This window comes from Ambystoma mexicanum, chromosome 4p (assembly GCF_040938575.1).
Source record: "Ambystoma mexicanum isolate Mex_15411 chromosome 4p, UKY_AmexF1_1, whole genome shotgun sequence".
Taxonomy (NCBI): domain Eukaryota; kingdom Metazoa; phylum Chordata; class Amphibia; order Caudata; family Ambystomatidae; genus Ambystoma; species Ambystoma mexicanum.
This window is the reverse complement of record NC_090927.1, coordinates 954,476,950-954,500,197: the sequence shown is the minus strand read 5'-3', so window position 1 is coordinate 954,500,197 and position 23,248 is coordinate 954,476,950. Positions and strand designations below refer to the sequence as shown.

Below are 23,248 nucleotides of genomic sequence, written 5' to 3'. Positions count from 1 at the left end.
AGGGAATCACAAGAAACTTAAGACATTTGAAAGTGTAAGACTGCGACAAGATCTATGGAGAAGGTCTGATGAACAGCTCTTTTTTAATTGAATGAAACCACCCCAGACCTGGTGAGAAAGTCACCTGAAACCAACCTTGGTTTCCTATTTTCGGTTGAACCACTATTTTTCCTTTTTAAAGACTTCCTAACACATTTTTGCAAAGAGTGAGGGCAAGCATATGTTTGGACACAGACGGATTATTGTTTTGGACTCTTAGACATCAATGGCCCTTAGAAACATCAGTTAAGGGAACCATCCTTTTAGAGTTAGGGCCAGTTAAGCATTACACCAACCCAGGAACCTTAGTAAAAATTGGTTTTGAAACTAAATCTTTGAGTCTGTGTTTCTCTTGATACCATGCCCATCTCAGAGTTGCCTTCAGTTTCAGAGATCACTGCTGTTCTGGGCTCTCCCCTCTTTTGCCCTCAACAAATGTTGTAGTCACCAATGCATTGGGGTTCATCTCTTAGTGGGTTTGAAGGTTCACCCTTGAACAAGTGATCCTCGCTTCATACACCATGACTATCTGGTATGGGGTCTGGAACGGGGTGCTTCACCATAAGTGGCACTATGGTAGCATACTGGGTGAACATTAAAAAAAACAATCTTAACTATAGCAGTGGCCGGCATTATTGCTTTGACTCCCATGGCATGCTATGTTCTCCAAAAGAACAAATGGCCTTACCTTTCAAGATCGCCATAATCTAAAATCAGTGAATCCACCATTCTTACATCTACCCTCAAAGCCCAAAAGCCCATTAACCTAGGTCTTTCGGGAGAAATGGAAATTGCTCCCAATGTGGGAAGCTATCTGGGATAGCTTCCAATCCAATCGTTAGCGCAGGGAAAATCGCCTTGCATTCTGATGCCACTCTGAAAAACCCTCTTTAGTTGAGGCCTTTAATAGCACTGAGCACCTTGTTGTTCAAAAGCATTCCACCTAATTTTGTGCACCTAAAATTAATTCACCAAATCAAAACTACACATTTAAACCACTTACAAAAATGAATCAGCATGATTCCTATAAGTGACACGTAAAATTACTGTTCCTCTAAAAAAAGAAAACAAAAATATATGTTTCACAACAAAAAATCATCAACATTTTGAAGTAACACTGATTCAAATAAGCAGACGAAAATGAAAGAGTATTACATTTAACATCAGCATTCATCCTTAAACGAAAAAAAAAAAAAAGCATTACTTCACTTCAAACAAAATTCCAGGCAATGGGCGTAACCTCTGAACCACTTTCTGGCTCCCCAATCATAAAACCTTATCGGTCACCAGAAATCTAAAATAGTTGGAGTAAATGTCTCCCATAAAACAACTCTTAGAAACCCTTCTACCAAGCAGCACCAATAATCACAATTGGCGTCTCCTTCTTCTGCCATATCGTGGGTTTATGAAATATTAAAAACATAGGTAAACATTTTCAGCCGTCTGTTTTTTCAGGGAATTTTTTTAAACCAGTTAGTTACACGGCCCATGCATAAAATTCTGTTAAAATTAAAGATAACACAATTCATTCTACATCTTTCAGGAACATAATGAAAAAAGTCGTTTTAAGAGTTTTAAGCTCTTTATAAATAAAGAGAACAAAAAAAAAATAACATCTTCATTTTCAACGCACACTTGAGGGTTCACCCGCCATTTACACCTCACTTCAAATTCTAGGAGATCTGGAGAAATTATGCATTACTTTTTATGAACCCTGCCCGATCATTTCAAAGGTAAGAACCATACTCCGAGCCTGGCACTTCTATTCTTGAGCCAGACCAGCTTTCTAATTTTATTCAAACATCTGATTGATATTTACCTTGTTGGTTGTCTTTATTCCAATGAAGGTCTGTCCAAGAGGAACGGGTCGAAATCTACCATCAAAGTAAAAGAGGCCAATGAAAGGGTTAACGTGCAAAAATGAGGCCACGTCCAAGTAGTTGGGCAGTGTTGCTGATAGGCCCAAAATCCGAATCATGCTCTGGGTCGATTCAACCTACATAAAGAAAACAACGCATCCAAAAAGTTAACATTAATCTCCATTTACTTGATCAGCATTAACGAAAACATTGTTATCAAATAGTGCATTTTTCGTCAACATTGCTACATTGTGCCATCATTATTGTTCTGACAAAACAACTTGAATGTCATGTATTTATGCACTTGGTTTAGTAAATGGTGTAAATCATTAATTGTGCACACACTACCAAATCTACACGCAGGGGTGAATTCTCCAAAGTTTTTGCTAGAAATAGAGAGCTCTGTTAGCTCATCTCAGCATTTTCCACAAAAAAGGAGATTTTTCTAAAAATCTATTAGAAACACCCTCTTTTATCCCTGTTGCACAAGCGTTTCTGATTATTTTTAATATCTACCCAGTACTGAAAAAAATGGATTGTGCCGAAAATAAAGACATTCAGAGCTGGGTGTTCCTCAGACAGCCCTTTAAGATGAGTAGCAATACCCTGGAGATGGATGGAGTTGCAGATTTTATTCATACATCAATATTTTATTTATTTATTTATTACACGTCCAGACCCATAGGTATCACGGCGTAGTTAAAGCCAATGGGTAGATACAATCTTGAAATTTTAACAGAAACCAAAGCACAATTGATACAAGCAGAAAATACTATTGATTCAAGCAGAAAATACAATTTATATACAAGTGATGGGGAGGTATATACAGATTGATGGGGTCTCTAGATAGTAAGGGTCTGGATCATACTGGTCACGTAGTAGTCTTGAGTATTGGTTGAAAAGCCAGGTTTTCAGTGATTTTTTGAATTGGGGGTAGGAGATTTAATTCTTGATGTTAGTAGGAAGGGTATTCCAATGTCTAGGAGCGAGAACTTTAAAGCTACTGCCACCCACTTTTTCTCTATTGTATCTTGGGATTTCGAGGTTAGCATTGTTATTAGATATGAGAGGTCTAGTGTGGTTTTTCTTCATGACTGTGTTGATGAGGTATTTAGGGGCATTGTTGGAAATGCATTTATGTGTGATACTAAGGGTTTTAAATAGTATCCTAGCTTGAATGGGGGAGCCAATGGTCTCTCCTGATGTTTGAGATGTGATCAGATTTTTTTATGCCTAAAGCAGCTCGGAGGGCTTTATTTTGCATAAGTTGGAGTTTAGCTATGTTAGTCTTGGAGGTGCCAAGGAATAGGACATTACAGTAGTCAAGCTTTGAGAGTATGAGCGCTCTTGCTAAAGTAACGCAGTTGTCAGCTGTAAGGAATTTGCGACTAAGGGAGATGAGATTTGATATGTAGAAGGTGGATGAGGCTAGGGTATTGACTTGTTTAGACATTGTTAGCGTGGCGTCAAGGTAGACACCGAGAGTTTTGACTTGTTTGAGCACAGGGATAGTAGTACCGTCAATGATGAAAGATGTATAAGCAGGCTGTAAAGAGTCAATTTTGGAAGATGATCCTAGTATGTGTAGCTCTGTTTTGTCGTCGTTAAGACATAGACTGTTATTGGCCATCCAATTTTGGATTAGTGAGTATATTTTATTGATGAGCATTGAGTCTTGCTCGTGGATACCTGTTAGTGCGATGAGGATCTCGGTGACATCTGCAAAATTGGCGTAGATGACACCCATGGCATCCAGAGCTGTAAAAAGCAACTTGGTTTAAGCGTTGTAGAGAGTGGGGGATAGGCATGATCCTTGCGGTACGCCTATGTGAACTGGTATGTGGTCTGCTGGTTCTTTCCCAATGGATACTCTTGAGGTCCTATCTGCGAAGAAAGATTTGATCCAGTCAGTGGCTTTGTTGGACAGATTGAAGTTGTTGTCTAGTGTGGCACAGAGTTTGTCATGGTCGACCAGGTCAAAGGCCGCTGAGAGATCTAGTAGCATTAATAAACAGTGTTTTCCTTCTTCTCTGGTGGCATCTATTTGGATTTTTAGATCGAGGAGGGCTGTCTCCGTACTGTGGTTGGGGCGGAATCCTGATTGTCGGTCCCCCAGTAGATGGTGATGTTCTAAGTGATTTTTCTATTTGGGAGTATGTTATTTTGTCGATCAAGACAAATAATCAAGACGACACAAATAGCTTGGCAAAGTTTGTCTGTTTTAATGTCAAGTATCTAAAACAGGGAGTACAACGAACATCAGCAATTGCTCGATACTCTGACTCTACTTACTTCATAAAGAAATTGGGCTTTTGTACCCAAAACTGGTCATCACTGACGTTTTGACCTGCGTCATTACCAACGTCATCCTACGTGGCAAACTACAAAAACCTAACGGGAGGTGGGATTGGTTCTAAGTGAATAACTAAGCATAGGTTCCATATCTGTATAGGGTAATGGAGAGAGATCATTGGATAGTTAACATAGGTGGGGCAACTAAGCCCTCCCCTCAAAATAGCCAATATGAAAGTCACTAAATGTACGACGTCCCATTGGATATACAAGTTATAGGACCCCCAACTACGTGGTCCCCTACAATTGGTTGGCTTCTAACCCCCGTCAGTACTTTTCCACCTACGTTAGCAGCACGCAGACTGAACAACCCGGTGCAGGTGAGCTCGTCTTAGCACCAGCTTCCCACCAATTAGCATATCATCCGTCATCACCTCAATGGTCCAGTGTCAATTAGTGCTTTGAAGTTGACCTTGAGTTTGTACTGTTCTCTGAGAATGTTTAAGGAGTATGGGCACCAGCCCGCCTCCGTGCGTAGGTGTGGTCATCTCCTTCGTCCAACTTCCTTCTATCATGTGACTGGACACCATGAAATTTAGCCTTTTCGTGTATTTGATTTTATTCCTCAATAGTCCTCTGACGCCTTTTATTTTTGCTTGACCTCTCTGAACAGGAGCTTCTGTTCTTTCACATTAATTGTATCCAATGTCAGCCAATTCCAGTTTGCCAAAACCTTGGCTTTCTTGGCTCAGTGAACTCCTTAGCTGATCTTTTATTCTGTTTCATTCAATTGCTTTTCTTAACTGCAACACTGAAATGAGGCCTTCTTGTCTGGCTTTGTACAGTACTGCTTATATGCGTAGTAGAAACATCCATCCTTTACTTGTCCATATGTTTCTATAGAGGTATATATATATATATATATATATATATATATATATATTTTGGCACTTGCCACGGTCTAATCTATTTAAAAGCATGTGTCTAGCTTCATGATTGCTTTGTTGCTTGTGTTTCATTGCATCTGTACACGTTTAAACTAAGTGTCTTCATCAGGTTTGTAGCTTAGGTTTCTTCATCTTGATCCCAAGATGTCACTCATCCTTGGTACCCCTTTGTGTATTATAAATCGTCTGCGTTTCTGGTCTGGATATCTTTCTATATGGGTGTCAATTCAACTTTGTATGACGTCACCATTCATCTTTGCCATTTAGTTTCTTTGCTTCTTCAGGAATCTCGTTCAAATGGCCATCATATTGTCTTGTATGCAGGTATGGTTTCCTCAATGGGTACTTTACCTCCCATATTCTTTTAGGTATCGGTATTCTTATGGGTTCTGCACAGAGTCCACGCTCTTCTCTTTGCTGGTTTGACTGTTCAGTATACGTCACATACTTTGGTTCATGCTTTTCAGGTAATGTAGGCAGGGCAGTTGGAGTGAGGGTACTTGGCTCCTCCTCTACAATTCCCTTGCTCCTGTTTGGAACAAGCTCAGGAGGAATGTGCATTGCATGGCAGGGTCATTCCTGACCTTGTCATGCTCATTAAGTGGCATGGCAGCAACATTAACTCCTGCTGTCCCTTTTTATATTTCTATCCCTCAAAGGGGGATGGAAATCCTTTTTTAACTAATTCTTACTGCATTTTTATTAATCTAGGCACAAACAGTTTTCACACCTCAAACAGAACCTCCCTCCACCCCCTCGGTTCAAGAAAACAAAAAAGGACTCTACCCCTCGGAATCAAGACATGAACCCTACTATCCCCTGCAGACCTACACGGTTGGGACACTGCATATACGAACGTTTACAGGAGAGACATCAAATCCTGTGACATCTACACCACTTCACACCACCTAACGCACCCGGCCTTTTCCTCTCCCGAGGAACATCCTTAAGCCTGTGGCTGATCCTTTTGTAGGAACGGCACCCACTCTAGTTCTCCTAAGGTTTGGGAGTCATGCATCATAGCCCTGACATTCTCCATGTCAAGAAAGTCCCATTTAATGCACCCATTCTCTTTCCCCTGGCAGGGACTCACATTTCCACTTTACATCAAACATACCCTAGCCAACAGTAACACGAAGTATGTCATATATGAGAGGGTGACCCAGCTGTTGACTCCTTTCCAGTATGAATAGAACCAGCCTTGTGTCAAATTCCCTATGTAACCCTTCCTGCTCCCTGATCCATCCCAGAATCTCCTTCCAATACACTAATACACGACCACCCCATGTGCCAGTAATTGGCCCTTTCACCACATTTTCCCCAACAGAGTCACCGTGCCATATATGTCATAATTTGATGCTGTGTAATTTATACTGACACAAGATGTCTTATGGGCACTGCTACACAACTTCTCCCCCAACCAGTCATCCATATATGTTCCCCATCTGTCTTTCAGCCTACCCAACTCCTCCACTGTGGCGGTACCCAATGCCGCATGTATAGTTCCGATCAAGCCCCTTGAATTAGTGTGTGTATCTAGGATTTCTTCCGTGGGCGTCAACTCTCTCTATATGCCTACCTTCCATTTATCCACCGAGATCACCCCCTTGAGTTGTATATAATTAAACACTGACAATTTCCCAATATTCAATGCATCTTCCAGCACTCGAATTGTGATTAACCCCTTACCCTTCCATTGTTGGCCTACCCTCTCCAGCTCTGCCTCAAACCATGCCTGAAATATCTGTGGATCTGGGAATACTCTCTAATAGGGGAAGCCCATATGTGGCTTAGCAGGGAAGTCCATGTCCTAACTCCTTTCATGTTTGCCTGCTTCCACCATATATCCCATATCATGCCCAATATCAGATGGCTCCTAAACCTCTTCGGCAAGTTTTTCACCATCGCCCATAGCCATTAGCCTACTGTGACCGGTCTCATCCAATGGTTCTCCAGCAATACCCAACTGCTTTGTCTTTTCCACACAAAGGTGGAAGACCAGGGCTCTCATTTGTGAGGCGCTGTAGTAGAATTCCAAGTCCGGTAGCCCTACGCCACCCGATTCTTTGGGAAGAATCAGTATGTCATATGTGATCCTCCGTTTCTTCCCCGTCATAAGAATGGAGTTATCTTCTATTTTGCATCTCTAAACATGTACTCTGGCACACTTCCCGGCAGCATCTGTAGCGTATATAGGACATTTGGTAGCACATTTATTTTGAGAGCATTCAACCTGCCAATTCAGGACAGTGTGGGCCATATCATAAGTTGGGCAGTAGCCCTAAAATACAGTGGTAACACTGTTACCGCCGCATTTAAGGGTCCGCCCAATCACTAGTCTGGCCTCTTTACCCAATGGGGACGAACAGTTAGCACCCAACCCTTGATCCAGCGGTAATACTGCCGGACGGGTGGGTGCTAACGCTAACAAAGTTGGCCGGTAACCCAGCCCAACACATGATCAGGCCCTGTGAGTTTTCCCAACCCGTCCAAGTCATTGTCCAATTGTCTAAACAACTGCGGGAAGTTTGCCTCCACCAGTGCTTGCAATGTCCTTGAAATTGTCATCCCCACAGAACTCAGGCAATCTTTCTGTATGTTCACCTGTAGTCCCCACAGATCGGTAACATCTTCATCTGCATCCTTACTGTATGGAAAAAGTATCGATTTTTGCACATTGACCTTGAAAACCAAAAGGGCGCTGTATTTCTCCATCATCCCCAATGCTTCTGGAACGGAAGCAAGCAGATCTACCAAATCGAGCACACATCTGCTATTTAAACTCCCTCTCCCCCACTTGTAGCCCCTTAATGTTTTGATTACTTCTGATATTTACTGCTAATGGTTCGAGGGTCAAAACAAATAGCAGTCGAGAGAGAGGTCAGCCCTGCCTTGTTCCCCTCTGTAAGCTAAATTGAGTCGACGTCTTCCCGTTTACTACTACCCACGCCCACAGATTAGTGTATAAATGCTTTTTTCCCATTTAGGATCCTTCTTCCAAACCCAAATTTCCCCATCACTCCATACAAGAATACCCAGCCCACCCTGTTGAATGCCATTTTAGCTTCAAGGGCCAAGCAACAATGGATCTCCGCCCATGCCTCTAAACAACTCCATCAAGTTAAGCAAACTACTCAACGTGTCAGACCCTTGTGCCTCAGGGATAAACTCCACTTGGTCAGAATTCACCAATCGAGGCATCAACAACTTGAGCCTGAAGTCCAATGTCCTGGTAAAGATTTACACATCCACATTTAAGAGGGATATCGGCCTATAAGATTTGCACTCCCTGGGGTCTTTTCCTTCCTTATGTATCACTGAAATCAACACCTGGCGAAACGATGGAGATGCTTCGCCTTTCTCCAGAATCTCGTTAAACAGCTTAACCATACATTGTAAAACACGATCGTAAAACCGACTTCCCCTGGGGCTTTTCCGGCTGGCATTCTTCCTATGGCTGGCTTTATCTCTTCACTCGTAACCTGCGAGTCTAGGTGGGACTCTTCCTCTTGCGTCAGTTTGGGAAGTTCCACTGTATCCAGATATTCCCTTATCTGCTTGCCCTTCTCCCCACACCCATGCCTCCCACTTGTACAGTTTTGTGTAATCCCTTGCGAAACCGCAAGCTACATCATCTCCTGCGGAGTTCACTCTATGATCACCCTCCCTGATCTCATCCACCCACGTTGTCCGCTTCTGCCTCCTGAGCCATGCTGTCAACATTGCATCCGCCTTGTCCCCCTTCTCATAAAATGTCTGTTTTTAAAAATTGTAATTTTCTAACTGTTTCATCCAAAACAAAGGCTTTCCATTCTTGTTTCTTCTGCTTCGTGGCCACTAGTTCCTTCTGCAAGCATCCCCCTTTTCCTTTTTTAGCATTTCACAGTGAAAGGTCCTTCATGGGCTTTAAGGGCTGGTTCCAAGCACCCACAAGGATGCTGGAATGTCGGGAGCTTAAAGGGTCTGGTCAATGCATCTTTTGCACTGCTGTCCAGCCTTCCCCCTGAAATGATAGGTCATCTTTTGGAATAGGGTGACCTAAACATTTCTAAAAACGAATGCAAATAAAATAAGCATTGACAATGGCAACAGTTTGGGCTTTTGTGTAGGAATGGGAAAGGCACTTACCAGGCATGCACAGCCATCATGGTATTAACTGGCTATTGATGGTAGCAGGTGCAAAATGGTGCAAGCACCTGGGCATCTAATGGAAGTGCCTGGCAAATGACTAATAGTAATACAAGCAGAAACCTTTGGCTTTACTGATGCTCGTTTTTAACAAGACTTCAGAAACTGACACAATTGTGCTTTTAAATCAAGTGGCTGATGGTAGACCTGGTTAAGACATTTTTATTACACCAGAAGAGCATTTACAACTCCAATTAAGCCATTAAATCTCAGAAGACTGCTTTCAAAAACACTGACAGGCACTTAGAGTGCACAGTTTGATGGTAAGCCTTTATTAAAGTGAAAAGAGTTCTCATTAGAAGGTGTTTTGAGTAATGAGGGGCCGGATTTGGGTAGGAAGAGCCATAGGGATCATCATGGCAATAGGCAGTCAATGGGTGGGCAAATGTCCAAACAACACCGCCATGGTTTGTGTCGGTCCTCACACGCTATTTCTCCCCATCTGCACTCTTACGCAATATGTTTTGGCTTACAGGTGGCGTTTTGGCTTACAGGTGGCGCTTTAGCACCACCTAATAGCACAAACTAAAAAGCACACCCTCTGTGCTTCCTTTAGTTAAGTTACTTCATGAGAATGTGCACAATAATCTGCAGGTTATTCTTGAAATCTTGCACAATATTCTTCAGAGCCGAGATTGTACACAGGAAATTGGCTGGAGCTCTACATTTGTAATTTGTGACAGGGTCCGGAGCTGGACACTGTCAGTTGGGAACATGGACCCCTCCCAACCTCAGGGGTGTGGGGGGTCTACCCGGCCATATGCCACTACTGCCCCACAGCTGGGGTCGAGTGAGTTGGGTGGGCCACACTCACTGAACACCCATGTGCCTTGACTGTTGCCTCTGGTACCACTATCGATCACCCAATGCCTTGCACACTCAATTTGGGCCACAGGCTTTTGTTTTACTGCACAACTACAAGAACCACAATGCAATGTGGTAATAGGAGAGCCCAGTGGACGGCTCAAGGAAGCCAATGGCCCAGATACAGCTTCTGACACTGTCTGTCAAACCCCTGACAAAAGAAAAATAACTTGCCACTGCACCGAACAAGTGGAACGCTGAGCAAACATCAAGCAGGACAAAAAAAAGACTGTTCAAACTGCCGCTCACAGAAAGTGGGAGGGGCTAAGAGGGGTTTATGCAGTTGTGCACTATGATGACCCAACCCTGGGGAAAACTGGTTTAAACTGGGCCACAGACACAGATGGGACACAACCCCAATTGAGGGAGTGGGGAAAGACAGAAACAGGAAGCTACAGGTATAAAATACCTGAAGCAGCAAAACAGAGTGAAGGGTGTTCAGGGTGAGGCAAGGAGATGAGGAGGTGGACCGAAAGACCATGCAGAGCATGGAAGGTGGAGCGGAGTGCTGAAGAATCTGATAAGCTGGATAGGTGTGCAGGAGAGGTACTGTGTGTGTGTGAGGCTGTTACAAAGTTGAAAGAGTGAAGTTGTGATTGTGAGAGTGAGTGGTAGTAGAGAAGGCTACAAGAATAGAGCGACATTGTGAGAGTGTGAAGGGGTTCGTTGAGGGTCATAGTGCAAGAGAGAGGGGTGGGGGGTAAGAGAGAGGAAGGAGTTGTAGAGGCAAAGCTTGCACTCAGGAGGGAGAAATCAGTAGAGGAAAGAGTGGCATGGATGAAAGGGAGAGGAGTGTGAGAAGACCAGAGGGAAAGAAGAGAAGAGAGGTGGAGGAGAGAAAGAGAGAGATTAAGAAGGATGAGAAAGAGAGGAGAGGGAGTGTGAAGACCAGCCCGAGTAGGAGGTAAGAGGAGAAGTGGGAGAGGAGGAAGGGGAGACAAGTGTGGGAGTAGAAAGTGAGAGGAGAGGGTGGGAGAGAAAGAAGGGGAGACAAAAGAGGTAGTAGGGGGAGAAAGAGGAGTAAGGAATTTAAAGTTCAGGGACAGGAGTTCTTGGGAGCGAGAGCAAGGGATAGAAAGGGAGAGTGAGAAAATACAGGCACCATCGTGAACATCATTGTTCCCATACTTATGGGACTACTAGAGTAAGGGAACCGTAAGGAAGCCCATGAAGGAGTAAGGTAGATGAGGCCTTTGCCTTTAGACCCCCACATTGTAGATAGGCTAGATTAGACAGTACAGAGCACTGATCTCTAGTTCACATGCTAACCCTGGTTGATAAGTAAACCTGGGTTAGGGTGCAGGAAGCTCACAGAGGTTAAGGGACGAGTCTGAAAAACCCATAAATCGAATTTATCTGCAGTCTCAAAACACCCATAAAGTCAATTTTAAAGGTTTGTTCATTAAAACCCTTGAAATATTTATCTGACTCAAGATTTCTACGGCAATCTGTGACAAATTCTAGACCGTTTAGGCATCTCAAAAACCAAAATAAACGATAAACCCACCAAAATTCCATAGCATTGCAATAGGACATGGTTGAATGACATTTTTGTTCATGTAGATGCAAAATTCTGAATATCTGTTAAGCAGCACTCACAATAATTTTACCTAGAAAACTACAACCTAGTAAAAGGCCATCTACACACTGTGTTGCAGTGTTTACAAAGAAAGCACTGCTGCTTTATATTTCCTCTGCTGTCTTTTTGGGAGATCGATGCATTTTTCTTTCTTGAAATGCTCATACTAAATACCGGACACATTTGAGAGACATTCTTTGGAATAATAAGTCATTATATATTATGCTCCCATAGTCAAAAAGTTACTTACCTGTAATTCTTGTCCTCCAGCATTGGTCTTACTTGGATTCACATGCTATGAATATTCCCCATCAGGCTGGGAGTTCTCGGTAAAATAAAACAGTTTAGCTGTACGCTCAAAACTGCATTGTCGCTTGTATAGCCTATTGCTGTCACTGTGGGTCATACTGCCCCAGCCAATGACACTCGTCCTCCTTAGCCCCACCCCTGGTGGCCATCTTCAGATTTGGTCTCACACAAAGTGGCAATAGTACCCAAAAAGAGAGATGGGAAGGAGGGAGAGTTTGCATGTGAATCCATGCAAGAAACATGCTGAAGACCAAGAGTTACAGGTAAGTAACTCGTTCCTTCTGCAGCATGGGGTTTTACATAGATTCACATGCAAACTCTCCCTCCTTCCCCTCTCTCTTTGCTATGAATATGATTACACAGCAGAACATAAACACAACCAGGGGAGGTGGCAAGGCTCAAAAGAAGCAATAAGACTTACCCCTGAAACACATTCCCCTCAAGAAAAAAGGTTGCAAAGCACTGCTTGTCTGACAGAAGACTCCTCCCTGGAATCCGTCGACACAGTAGAATCTCGTGAAGGTGTGAGTAGACTTCCACATAGCAGCCCTGCAGATATCTACCAGGGAACACCAGAGAGGAACGCCGTCATAGATGGGATTGCTCTGGTGAAATGGGCCCAGCTGATGGCAATGCATAATGCAACTGGAGAGACATCTGAAGATGGACGCTTTAGACCGGGCCTTCCCATGAACCACAGGTCCAAAGTTTATAAAAAGCAGATCAGTCTTTCGAAAAGTCCTTCATGCATGCAATATCGAATTTCAAGGCACGCACCACATCCAGCTAATGCAAAGACCTTTCAGCAGGCGTAGAAGGGTTTGCAAAGAAAACTGTACATATCAAAAGTTTTGTTTAAATGAAAGTCTGACAGGACCTTGGGCATAAAGGAAGGATGAGTCCTTAGAACCTCTTTTGCTGGGTGGAACGACGAATACAGAGACATGCATGAGAGAGACTGTATTTCACAAACCCTACAGGCCGAGGTGATAACCACGAAGTAAACAGATTTCCAAGAAAGCAACTTCAAGGGGGACCAATGCATAGGTTCAAACGGTGGCCCAGAGCTCGGAGAGCATCACATTAAGCTCCCATGCAGGAGCAGGAACCTTTGCTGGTGGAAAAGTACTGAAGAGGCCCTTGAGGAACTTCTTGTCGAGTCTATGCGACCACAGCGAGAGATTGCCCGGAGTCTCAGTGTACAGGGAGATGGCTGCCAGGTGTACCTTGATTTATGCATGTGCAAGGCCAGCCTTGGCAATCGAGAGCACGTAAGGAAGAAGCTGTGGCACCTTTACATGCCATGGAGAGATCATCTTCGACCCGCACCATACTGTAAAACGAGTCCACTGGTGCTTGTAACAGGCAAGTGTAGATGGAGCCCTGGGATTAGCCAGAATGTTCTTACATTCCAATGGCAGCGAATTGTGTCCAAACTCTAGGACTGCAGGGGCCAGGCCGCTAAGCTCAGAGACGCTGGATCTTGGTGTGGGATGGATCCTCCTTCACTGGAGAGCAGGTCTGGGAGAGGGGGCAGTCTGGATGCTGGCGCCATCGAAAGGTGGGGGAGATCTAGCTACCAGATCTGGCTTGGCCACGCCGGTGCAATGAGGATCATCTAGCAGCCGTATAGTTTCAGTGTGTTGATCACACATAGCAGCAATGGTATTGGTGGGAATGCGTACGCTGTAGCGAACAGGGCGATCTGTGGCTGGCCCCATTTGCTGAAGATCCGAGGCACCTGATCTTGCTGTACCTCCCACTCGTGGCTGGACCGCAGCTCCCGGCTGGGAGAGTTCACAATGGTGTTTTGAACGCCTGCCAAGTGGAACGGGACTAGAACCATTTGCTGAGTAATGGCCCGGCACCAAAGCCTCTGTGCCTCCAGGTAGAGGACCGGAGATCTCGTTTCGCCCTGGTTCTTGATGTAATACATGGTGGTCATGTTGTCAGTGAAGACCCTGACCAGGTTTCCCAAAAGCTGTGGCTTTAAAGACCTGAGAGCCCAAAAAACTGCCCACAGTTACAGGACGTTGATATGTAACGTCTTCTTTTCTGCACCATAGTCCCTTGGGGTACAGTTGGCTTGTGTCAGGGGCCCCAACACCCCAAATAGGTGTCGGTAGTGACCATTTCCAGATGCACGGGGGGCATAAAAGGGAGCCCCTCGTGAGATGTGATGACAAAATGACAACCACATCAGGGCTTTCCTGAATGTTTGATTTAGGACTATCTTGTCATTCCATGAGCCGGAGGTCTCCTTCCACCTAGCATCTAGGAACTCGAAGAGGTCTCCTGTGCAACCTGCAATGAGGGACCAGATGGATGCAGGAAGACATCATCCCTAACAGGGATTTGATGGACTGGACTGTCGCCACTACGGCGGAGGATAGCCTTTGAACCTTTCCCAGGATGGCACGTGCCCTCTCCTCTGATGGGGCAGCCAGGTACGAGACTGCAATGAGTCGGGACCACAGGAACAGAGCCTCTTGAACAGAACCATGCAGGATTTGGGATAGTTTATGGAGACTCCTAGAGAGGTTAGAGTCTGGACCATCTCCATTGTATGTTGCACCGCCTCTGCCTGTGAACGAGACCGGAACAGCCAATCATCGGGGTGGGGGTAGACATACGCTCCCTTCTGACGAAGGAATGCTGCCACTGGGGCTAGGCATTTGGTGAACACCTTAGGGGCTGGTTTGAGTCCAAAGGGTAACTCCTTGAATTGGTAATATCTTCCTTGGACGAAGAACCTTAGGAACTGCCAATGTTTTGGGTGAATGAGGATGTGCACATATGCATCCCCCAGGTCCAGGGTCACCAGGAAATCCTCTTCTTCCAGTTGGCTGAGCATGTGCTGTAACATGACAGGCCTCCACCCGCCTGACTTCTTGCGAACCAGAAAGTATCTGGCGCACACTCCGGAGGCGCACAGGGACTGGTTCTATCACCCCTTTAATCAGCATGGCCTGAACTTCCTTGACGAGTTGGGCTCCGGGCTGTTCTGGTCTTTTCAAGGGGGGAATGCAGGGGCACTTGTCTTGGAACTCCAGGGATTGTGCCTGCTCCATGACATCAAGCATCCATTTGTCCGTGGAGTTGTTGTGCCAAATGTCGACAAACTGAGATAGCCGACCTCCCACTCGGGTGCTGAAGTGGGGGTTCTGGGACTGGGCCTGATCCTGATCGGGCTTGCTTCGGAATCTGTGCTCTGGTGGCTTGCGGATGACAATGCTGGGTACCTCTCCTATAGAGCTGGGAACAGCCTCTATACACCTCCTGGGTAATGGAGCAAGAGGGCTGGCGGTAGGAGGGGCTGAGCAGTTTGGACCTTCGGGAAATCTTTCCTTTCCGGGAGCGAAAACTCTTGTTGCAGCATGCCCAGAGAGTGTACCCGCTATGTCTTGATGGTAAAAAGGGACTCGTCCACTGCCTTGCCGAAAATGTTATGCCTATCGAAAAGCATGCAACCACCTTTGCTTGGACATCCTGCATGAACTGTGTGGTTGCGAGACAACTTTGATGGCGTAGGGCGATCCCGTTGCACATCTGCCGGGAAACTGGAGCCAGCAATATCAAGGGTGACCGTGATTGCATGGTCAGATGTCACTTCCCCTTCCTGAAAGATTGCCGCAACTTTGTCTTCTGGCACGAATCTAGAATGAATCCCAACTTGTACCAGAGTTCTCCGTCGTATCGTGCAAGGATGGCTAGGGCTTGGTGCGCTTGATTGTAGACACAGCAGTGGTGGTTATGCACTTTCCAGCCACATCAAGCTTCCTCTCTTCCAGGTAAGGAGGAACTGAGCAAGAGGATGATGGATTAAAGGACCTCTTCCTCGCAGCAGCCGAGACTACAGAGACTGGCATCAGATAACCTCTGAGGCATTTGGGGGCTGTTTCAGGACCCTATATTTCTTCTCCAGCCTCTCCGTTTTAGTAGGCACAGAAAAGGGTACTTGCATCACCACTGCCCCGTACTCCGAGACGTCATCCAGAAGCGGGACTGAGGCCACGGTCTTTCGGGAGGATTCACAGTGCTGGAAAAGGAATCCCACCTCTTTCTTTTCCTCCGGAACCAGGTTGAAAAACTTGGCCGCCCGGGAGATCATTGCCTGGAAAGATCCAACTTCATCCAGGGGAGAGTCCATAGATGGTAGCTCTACATCTGGCAGCTCACCATCTGCAGGGGCGTAGTCCTCAAACACATCTGTACCCTGGGTACCATCGGTATCCGGGTTGGTGCCTTAATTAGTGTCTGTTACTGGCAGGACCAACTCCTCTACAACAAAGGATTGTAGAACAGGAGGAGGCAGCAGGATCACAGGCACTGAAGGAGGTGGTGCCAGTAGGGGCCAAGACAGTCTTGGTGGACTGGCCACAGGAGTTGGGAATGGAACCGGAGAAGGACCAGGAGCCACAGGCAGTAGACGCTGCTGATACCAGAGTGCAGAGAGTTGACAAAATGTCCAAAGTAACATGTCTTGGCAATCAATTTCTCAGAACCTGAGGCCTTAAGATTGGTGCATGAGGCCATAGGCTCGTAGGGCGAGCATGCTGAAGCGGTTGCACAGGCAGCATAGCCAGCTGTGGTAGCAGGCCAAAAAACACCCACCAAGGTCTTCAAAAATGTCTTCCTCTTCTTCCTCCTCCAACAGGATGGAAGGAGAGGAGATAGGGGCTGAAGAGACAGCCCTGGGAGGCCTTACAGGGGAAGTGGCAGGCAGCTAAGGGGCACTTGTGGCCTCAAGCAGAAAAGAGATCTGGTGGTGCCTCCCTCTCTCTGCTGGAACCTCCCAGGAAGGTGCCCAGCACAAGCACACCTCGAGGAGGTAGTGGCGACAGAACAGACCCAGCCGGGACTGAAGGAAGCCTTGGAGGCAATGCTACCCTTCAGATAGCCATCGTAACCATAGAGACAGTGCCTGCAGTCCTTAACGAGGCTGTAGACATGACGTAAATCAGAGCCTTCGTCGATGATTTAGCCAATGGTCTTGGGGTCGTAAACGATGATGCTGCCGATGACAATGAACATTGCTTCATCAACGGGGTCAACAGTGAAAGAGTGGATGATCCCCGGCCCTCCGAAGATGGGGTTCCCTTCGTGGCCATCGCCGATCCAGACGACAGAGACGCTGTAGCCACAGTGCTCATCAACGAGGCAGCCAGGGAGTGTGACAACTTTGCTTTTTTAGGTACTTTCCCCTTAGAAGTGTCCTCAAAGGATCTCAACCTCTTGCCAGACAGAGTTTGCTCTTTGGGCATGCTTGCTCTGGCAGGGACTGCACACAAACCCTTACCTTCGTCCAGATATGAGACCAGCCTCCGATGGTGATCCTTTCTCATCTTAGTGGTGAAAGACTGGCAGATGGGGCATCGTTCCACATCCTGGTGTCGGTGCAGGCAGTAAGTACATTTTTGGTGGCGGTCTTCGATGAAAACATTCTTCTGACTGCATCTGGAGCAGGACTTGAAGAGGATCTTCACCGAGGCATCCGATATAGCATGTGAACTTGGCCCAAAACTCAGCACATGGCCAAACACGACATAACGATGTAACAGAAGGTAGGATCGAGACCAGCAACAGATCCCCACTGTCGACAAGTCACAACGGTGACGGATTAAGAACAAATTTCGATAAAAACCATCAAAAATAGGCTAATACTCGATGTCAAGGAGCAAAACTCGAGGACTCACAACATGAAAAAGTGTGGTAAATATCTGAAGATGGCCACCATGGGTGGAGCTAAGGAGGACAAGTGTCATTGTCATCGGTTGGGGCATTATAACCCAAAGTGAAAGCAATAGGCTGTACAAGCGACAATGCCATTGTTCGCTTAAAGCTAAACTGCTTAATTTTACTGAGGATTCCCAGCCTGACGACAGGGAATATTCATAGCATGTTAATTGTAAGGAAGGCATGGTGATCAGAAGTACGACAGACACAAAGAGTACAATCCAAGGGTATTTATTGAACAGTATATGGTGAGAAAAACACCTAATCTAAACATAAATCTAAGATGAGAGCAGGCTACGGACCATCAAAGTAAAGAAAACGCTATCCTATTGGTGTCCTGTCAAAACAAAATGGCCTATACTAATAAACCTATTGTCAAATCCTTACTCTATATAACAAAAGGGTGTGGGACAATGATATCAGAGAGTGTAGTGCAAACGGAAATACCCAAAAGCGTTTCAGTAGTTTAGGACTGCTAGTACACTCCCTTCCCCACCTTACATCACAGGACAAGGCAGAAGAGTGGCATGATTGTGAGCACCCCTGGAGTCTATAGGCATCAGGAAGCAGTTTCTTCAGAAAGGGCAGGATCCCTCGAATCAATGTCTTTTGCTTGGCATCACCAGACTTTTCCCAAGCTCTTACAATGCGGAATTCCCCTCTTCCGCAGCTTTCTCGTGATACCTATGTGTTGGGTTCACCTTTGTCTTTACAGCACTGTTAAGTCACTTCACCAAAATGTGGGACTCGCTTTCACTTGGTACCACTCAGTCAGGTTCACTGTAGCCTTCAAATCACAGTTCAGTTAACTTTGCCAGTCCTACACGCTTATAACACTCAGGCGCTATTAATGTCTTTTTAAACAAATATTTGGTTCACTTTCACTTATTCACTCAGGTCCCCCTCACCCGGGCTCAGACCTTCCTCTGTAGGCAGTTCTGGCTTCCCTCGATCGGGCGCAAACCTTCAAACCGCTAGCATCACACTTGTCACTTTGCAATCTTTCATGCTTCACTTCAAAGTACTTGCCAGTTCAATACAGAGACTTCCGATAGGCGATTGTGTCTCGCCTGGTCACTCTGTTATATTGTAGCAAAAGTGTTTACTTTCAACAACCTGGCTTCTCTTTCTCACGGCTGCCGTCCTACGCACAATCCCACAATACTGGATACAGTTCGAAGGTTTATACCGGCCTCCTCTCCCGAGGCCTTCTGGTATTTGCAGTTCTTAGTTAGCATCACATGGCTAATAATTCCTTAGATTAGCTTTATACTTTGTTTCACCTTTTGACAAAGACTTTCGACTGTACGGGGGGGGGGGGCTTGTACCCTTGACTTTACCCTTGTATGGCCACTTTGACTATTCGCCTCCTCTCTCGATCATACTTTCAAGTGCTTAAGATTTCTTTTGCGGCTTTTCTCACATGCACAATCTCTGCATTCTTCATTCTTGCTACAATGTGCTTTCGCTCACGGTTTCTGGACAATCCAACAAGCACTTCAAACATTAATGTCCTTTTCATTTACCAACAGAAGCCGGTCTCCCATTTCACTCACCGGCAGCGGCTGATACAGTTTATCAAGACTTTCTGTCTAGTTAAGGCTTTTGGCCCTGCGCGGCTCGCCTCCTTTCAAGTCCTCACACCGCACATGAAGGAGGTACTGCCATGACCTTCTGCAGTAGCACAGAGTTGCCCCTCTGGGATTCTGCAGTGACCTTTACAACGCAGCTGGTAGGACCACAGCCTTTCATTCGCCTCCTGGTCCCATCTGCTCTGCTATCATGGTTGCGTCGCCTTCCCAGGACTTCCTGCCTGTAACGCTTGCCTTGTACCTTGCAGGGGCATTGGGACCCTCTGGTGTCTCCCGTGCTGGTCTCACTAGGCTGTAAAACCCCCACCCTGCGTGCTGGAGTGCAATGTGCTCTGGTACCTTTCAAAACAAGAACAAGTGAGTGTGTTAGGGGTGTATGTGACCTGTGTGGGCCCCCTTCCCTCTTGACTGACTCCCTTTTCCCCCTCCAAGTATGCTGCTCACCTGTTCAATTAGGATAGGAGGCTCTCCTTCCTGCTGTCGCAGGGGCCCTTTTCTATTCTCTGCTGCAGTTGCCTCACTAGAGGAGCCCAGGCCTGCTGTGGCTTATTGAGAAAGATTGTCCTCATAGGTCTTTGTTCATGTGTATTTGTTCGTTGTTTTCCTGATGCTCAAAGTTCCTTTAAATGTCCATAATGTTGTGTTCACAAGTCCTTATAATTAGGTCCTTTCTGCTTCTTATACGCACGTGGTGTCCGGTGCTTTCAGCTGTTGAGCTCTGCGTGCTCCAATTGCATTCTTTATTGTCTTTTTCTTGCAGGTGTAGAGCCAGACCAGGGAGAGAGCCGGCGGATCGAGAGGAAGCTGCAGGGCCGGACCGGAGGGAGAGCTGCAGTGACCGTGGAGCGGAAGAAAGCTGCAGGGCCGGACCAGAGGCAGAGCTGTTGAGCCGACGGATCAAGAGAGGAGCGTCGGAGCTCCAGATCACTGCTGATTGAGGCGTCATCCGCATGCGATGAGGAGCGGCGCAGCAGGTGAGTGGTTCAGGTCTTTGGGGAGATTTTTGGTGGATTCCTTCACTGACCTTTTGGTTTTCTTTGCAGGTGCTGGCGTGGGCCAGAGGATCACGGTAAGTGGTATGCTGTGTAGGCAGAAAGAACGCGAAGCACTGAAACACGTGTGGGTGCGGCTTAAATAGCAGCCCACCCACGCGTACTAGATTGTGCCAAATGGAACTTTCTGGCCAGGCTGTCAGCCATATTGGGGGAACACAACTGCAAACATCTAACATGCCAATTGGATGGCTTGATGAGCGCCAGGCGGTCCAGCCTTCCTTTCCCCTCGCCCTACTGGTCCTCATAGTGAAGTGGAAGCATGTGGTTCGAGTAGATGAAATCGGAATCCCAGTGATCATGACACTGCCCTTTGGTTCTGCTGGTCTTGTTTGCTTCGGTTGCCCTTCTCACCTTGCTCTCTGGGTGCTCTCATTCTCCTCCCTTTTATCCCAGTGGGGAAAGATAACAGGATTCAGGTGTGAGTCGTTAGGATCAAGTGCCTGACCCAGATACTGGGACATGTCAACCAGACTGGCTGTGTTTGAGTCGGTCTTCCCTTCCAGGGTTTGGTCCGTTTAGCAGAGTGTGTGTAGGAAAGGGTGGGTGAGGGGGTAAAGTTCTTCGATGAATGGAATGAGGGCATTCTACAGGAAAATGGGAACAGGGATACTGCGTCTCTCCTCTGGGTGCCCCACTCCCCGGGGACCATCCACCCCCCCTACCACCCGCTCCAGGTGATCCTCCTGCACTGGCCCACCCCAGGGGTCTGGATCGAATAGCGATGGCCGTGCCCCGGCCACCTGGATGACAGATCCCAAGGGATTGGTCGGTCAGACACCCTTTGGTTTCTCACAGAATCCACTTAAGACCTCATGCTGGAGAACTATATGACGCTTAAAGCATAGCAATTGGCCACATTTCAGCAGAACACAAAAACAAACAAAAGGTAAGTGTGTTTTGCTAATTAAATCAGAATAAAATGTGTACTGCCCCTAGCGGCAGTATAGTTAAGGTTGCATCTTAGGTTACATAGGAAAATGCTAAAATATGTTCCCCCATAACCCAACAGATGGCTCTTTGAAACCATGGATGGCTCTTCACCAAATGTTGCAAGCTAACTAATCATGACTAACCAAATCAAACATGCCAAACTTGTTAAAAATCCATTCACTTAGGAAATCTAGTTGTATAGTATACATTACTATGATGATGGCGGCAGCAATGGCACTGGCCCGCAGGTGGAGATCACAGGAGCCCCCCCCAAGGAGCACGAATGGGTGGCGAGATTGTGGTCAGTCGTGGCCATGGAGTGGCTTTCGCACTCTTTACAGGGCCAACATGGGAAATTTCTGTCTGACTGGTCTCCCCTGTTGAACTATTTGAAAGAGAGTGCGCGTAGAGCCTGGTGCCCTAAAAGCATGGAACTACTTGGCATCGTACTCCCTCAAGAAGACAATGATATAGGAGTGAACTAGAGTTTGAAGGGAGTGGTTGTCTGTACTTCAATATGAAGCTATGCTCTTCTTTATTCAAGACTCTATTGCTTGACTACAAAGACGCTTGACTTCGGTACCTCGGCTCCTGAGCTTCTAGAGGGTGGGGAGGAGGGGTTAGGGGAGGTTGGGGGGGGGTGTTTCTTCTCTTGTTGATTCTCTGGTTTTAGTAAATTGTTATTGACTATTTTCTTGGTTATGTTCGATGTTCACCTCTTATTAAATGCCAATAAAAATGAATTGCAAAAAAAAAAAAATCCATTCATTAGTTTAAAGGTTGTAAGAAGTGGAAAATAAATGCTTGTACTTTCTTGGAATAGAGCTCACCATAGGGATGTCATAGATAGGGTTTGTCTAAAGCTCAAATTAAATTTCAGGATATTGAAATGTTGTTTTATCCCTTTTCTAATAGTCTTTCTTTAAACAGTAAACTCATCTGATTGCACTTAATATCGACTAACTAGTTATTGGATTATAGCTAGGGAGCTTGAATGGCTCTCTAAAAGTGTTTTCACCCCATGCAAAGGGGTCTCACTAACAGTTTTGGACATCCTCCCTCGCAGAGTGGACACTGGTACAGGATTTGGGGGATGAGTGTCCCTGTGACTACCCCCTTTGTGGACCTGCATGTTAGCAGGTCCACAAAGGGGGTCGAGTGTGAATGCCCCTGTGACAACCCTCTTGGTCAGTGGCAGAGGCAGCATTTTGTCAAAACTCCCTTTTAGCTGCAGGCAATTACAAGCCAAAAAGTTGGTGTCAAGGAGCGCATAATGTAAGTGGCCAACAAACAAGCAATGTAACGTGAAGTAGTCATATAAAGCATATAAATATAATACAGAATGGTCTGAACTATGAAAGCAAAATAAAAAAGAAGGCTAACCAATGGGATAAGTCCTATAACGTTGATGCTCTTCATACTCGGAGAATATATTTGGAATATTCCGATCAGAGCTCTGACAGTTATAAACTGCGCGATTACCTGTTGAAACTAAGTTCACCAGATCTTAACCGTTTTATGCTCAATTTACATTTTAACATCCTCCCTACCAGGGGATACACGAATAAATGGAATAAAGGTGAAATGAACACAGATGTATACCGCCTGTGTCAAAATAACAGACCTGTCACCATTTGCTTACAGCTTGCCCAGCATTATTAGAGCGGTATTCAGGCCATGTTTCAAATATTGATAAAACATCACTAAGGACCAATCCTGGGCTACCATTTATGGGGCTGAAGAACAAGTTACTTTCTTACCTGGTAACGTTCTTTCGATGGGATGGTCAGACGACGTATTCCATATCTATGACAGGTAATCACCACAGCTGTGCTGCTTCGGAAAATGTTGCCGTCTG

The 23,248-nt window shown here is 45.8% G+C and overlaps 1 protein-coding gene across 2 annotated transcripts in view; it reads right to left on the bottom strand.

Moving 5' to 3' along the window:
- The window catches only part of ASCC3 (activating signal cointegrator 1 complex subunit 3), a 2,962,611-nt gene that overhangs the window by 1,671,130 nt on the left and 1,268,233 nt on the right, over positions 1–23,248 (bottom strand). For both annotated transcript variants that reach the window (XM_069606524.1, XM_069606525.1), the window contains exon 13: positions 1,859–2,035. In XM_069606524.1, the coding sequence (XP_069462625.1) occupies positions 1,859–2,035 (177 nt within the window). The remainder of the gene's footprint in view (positions 1–1,858; positions 2,036–23,248) is intronic.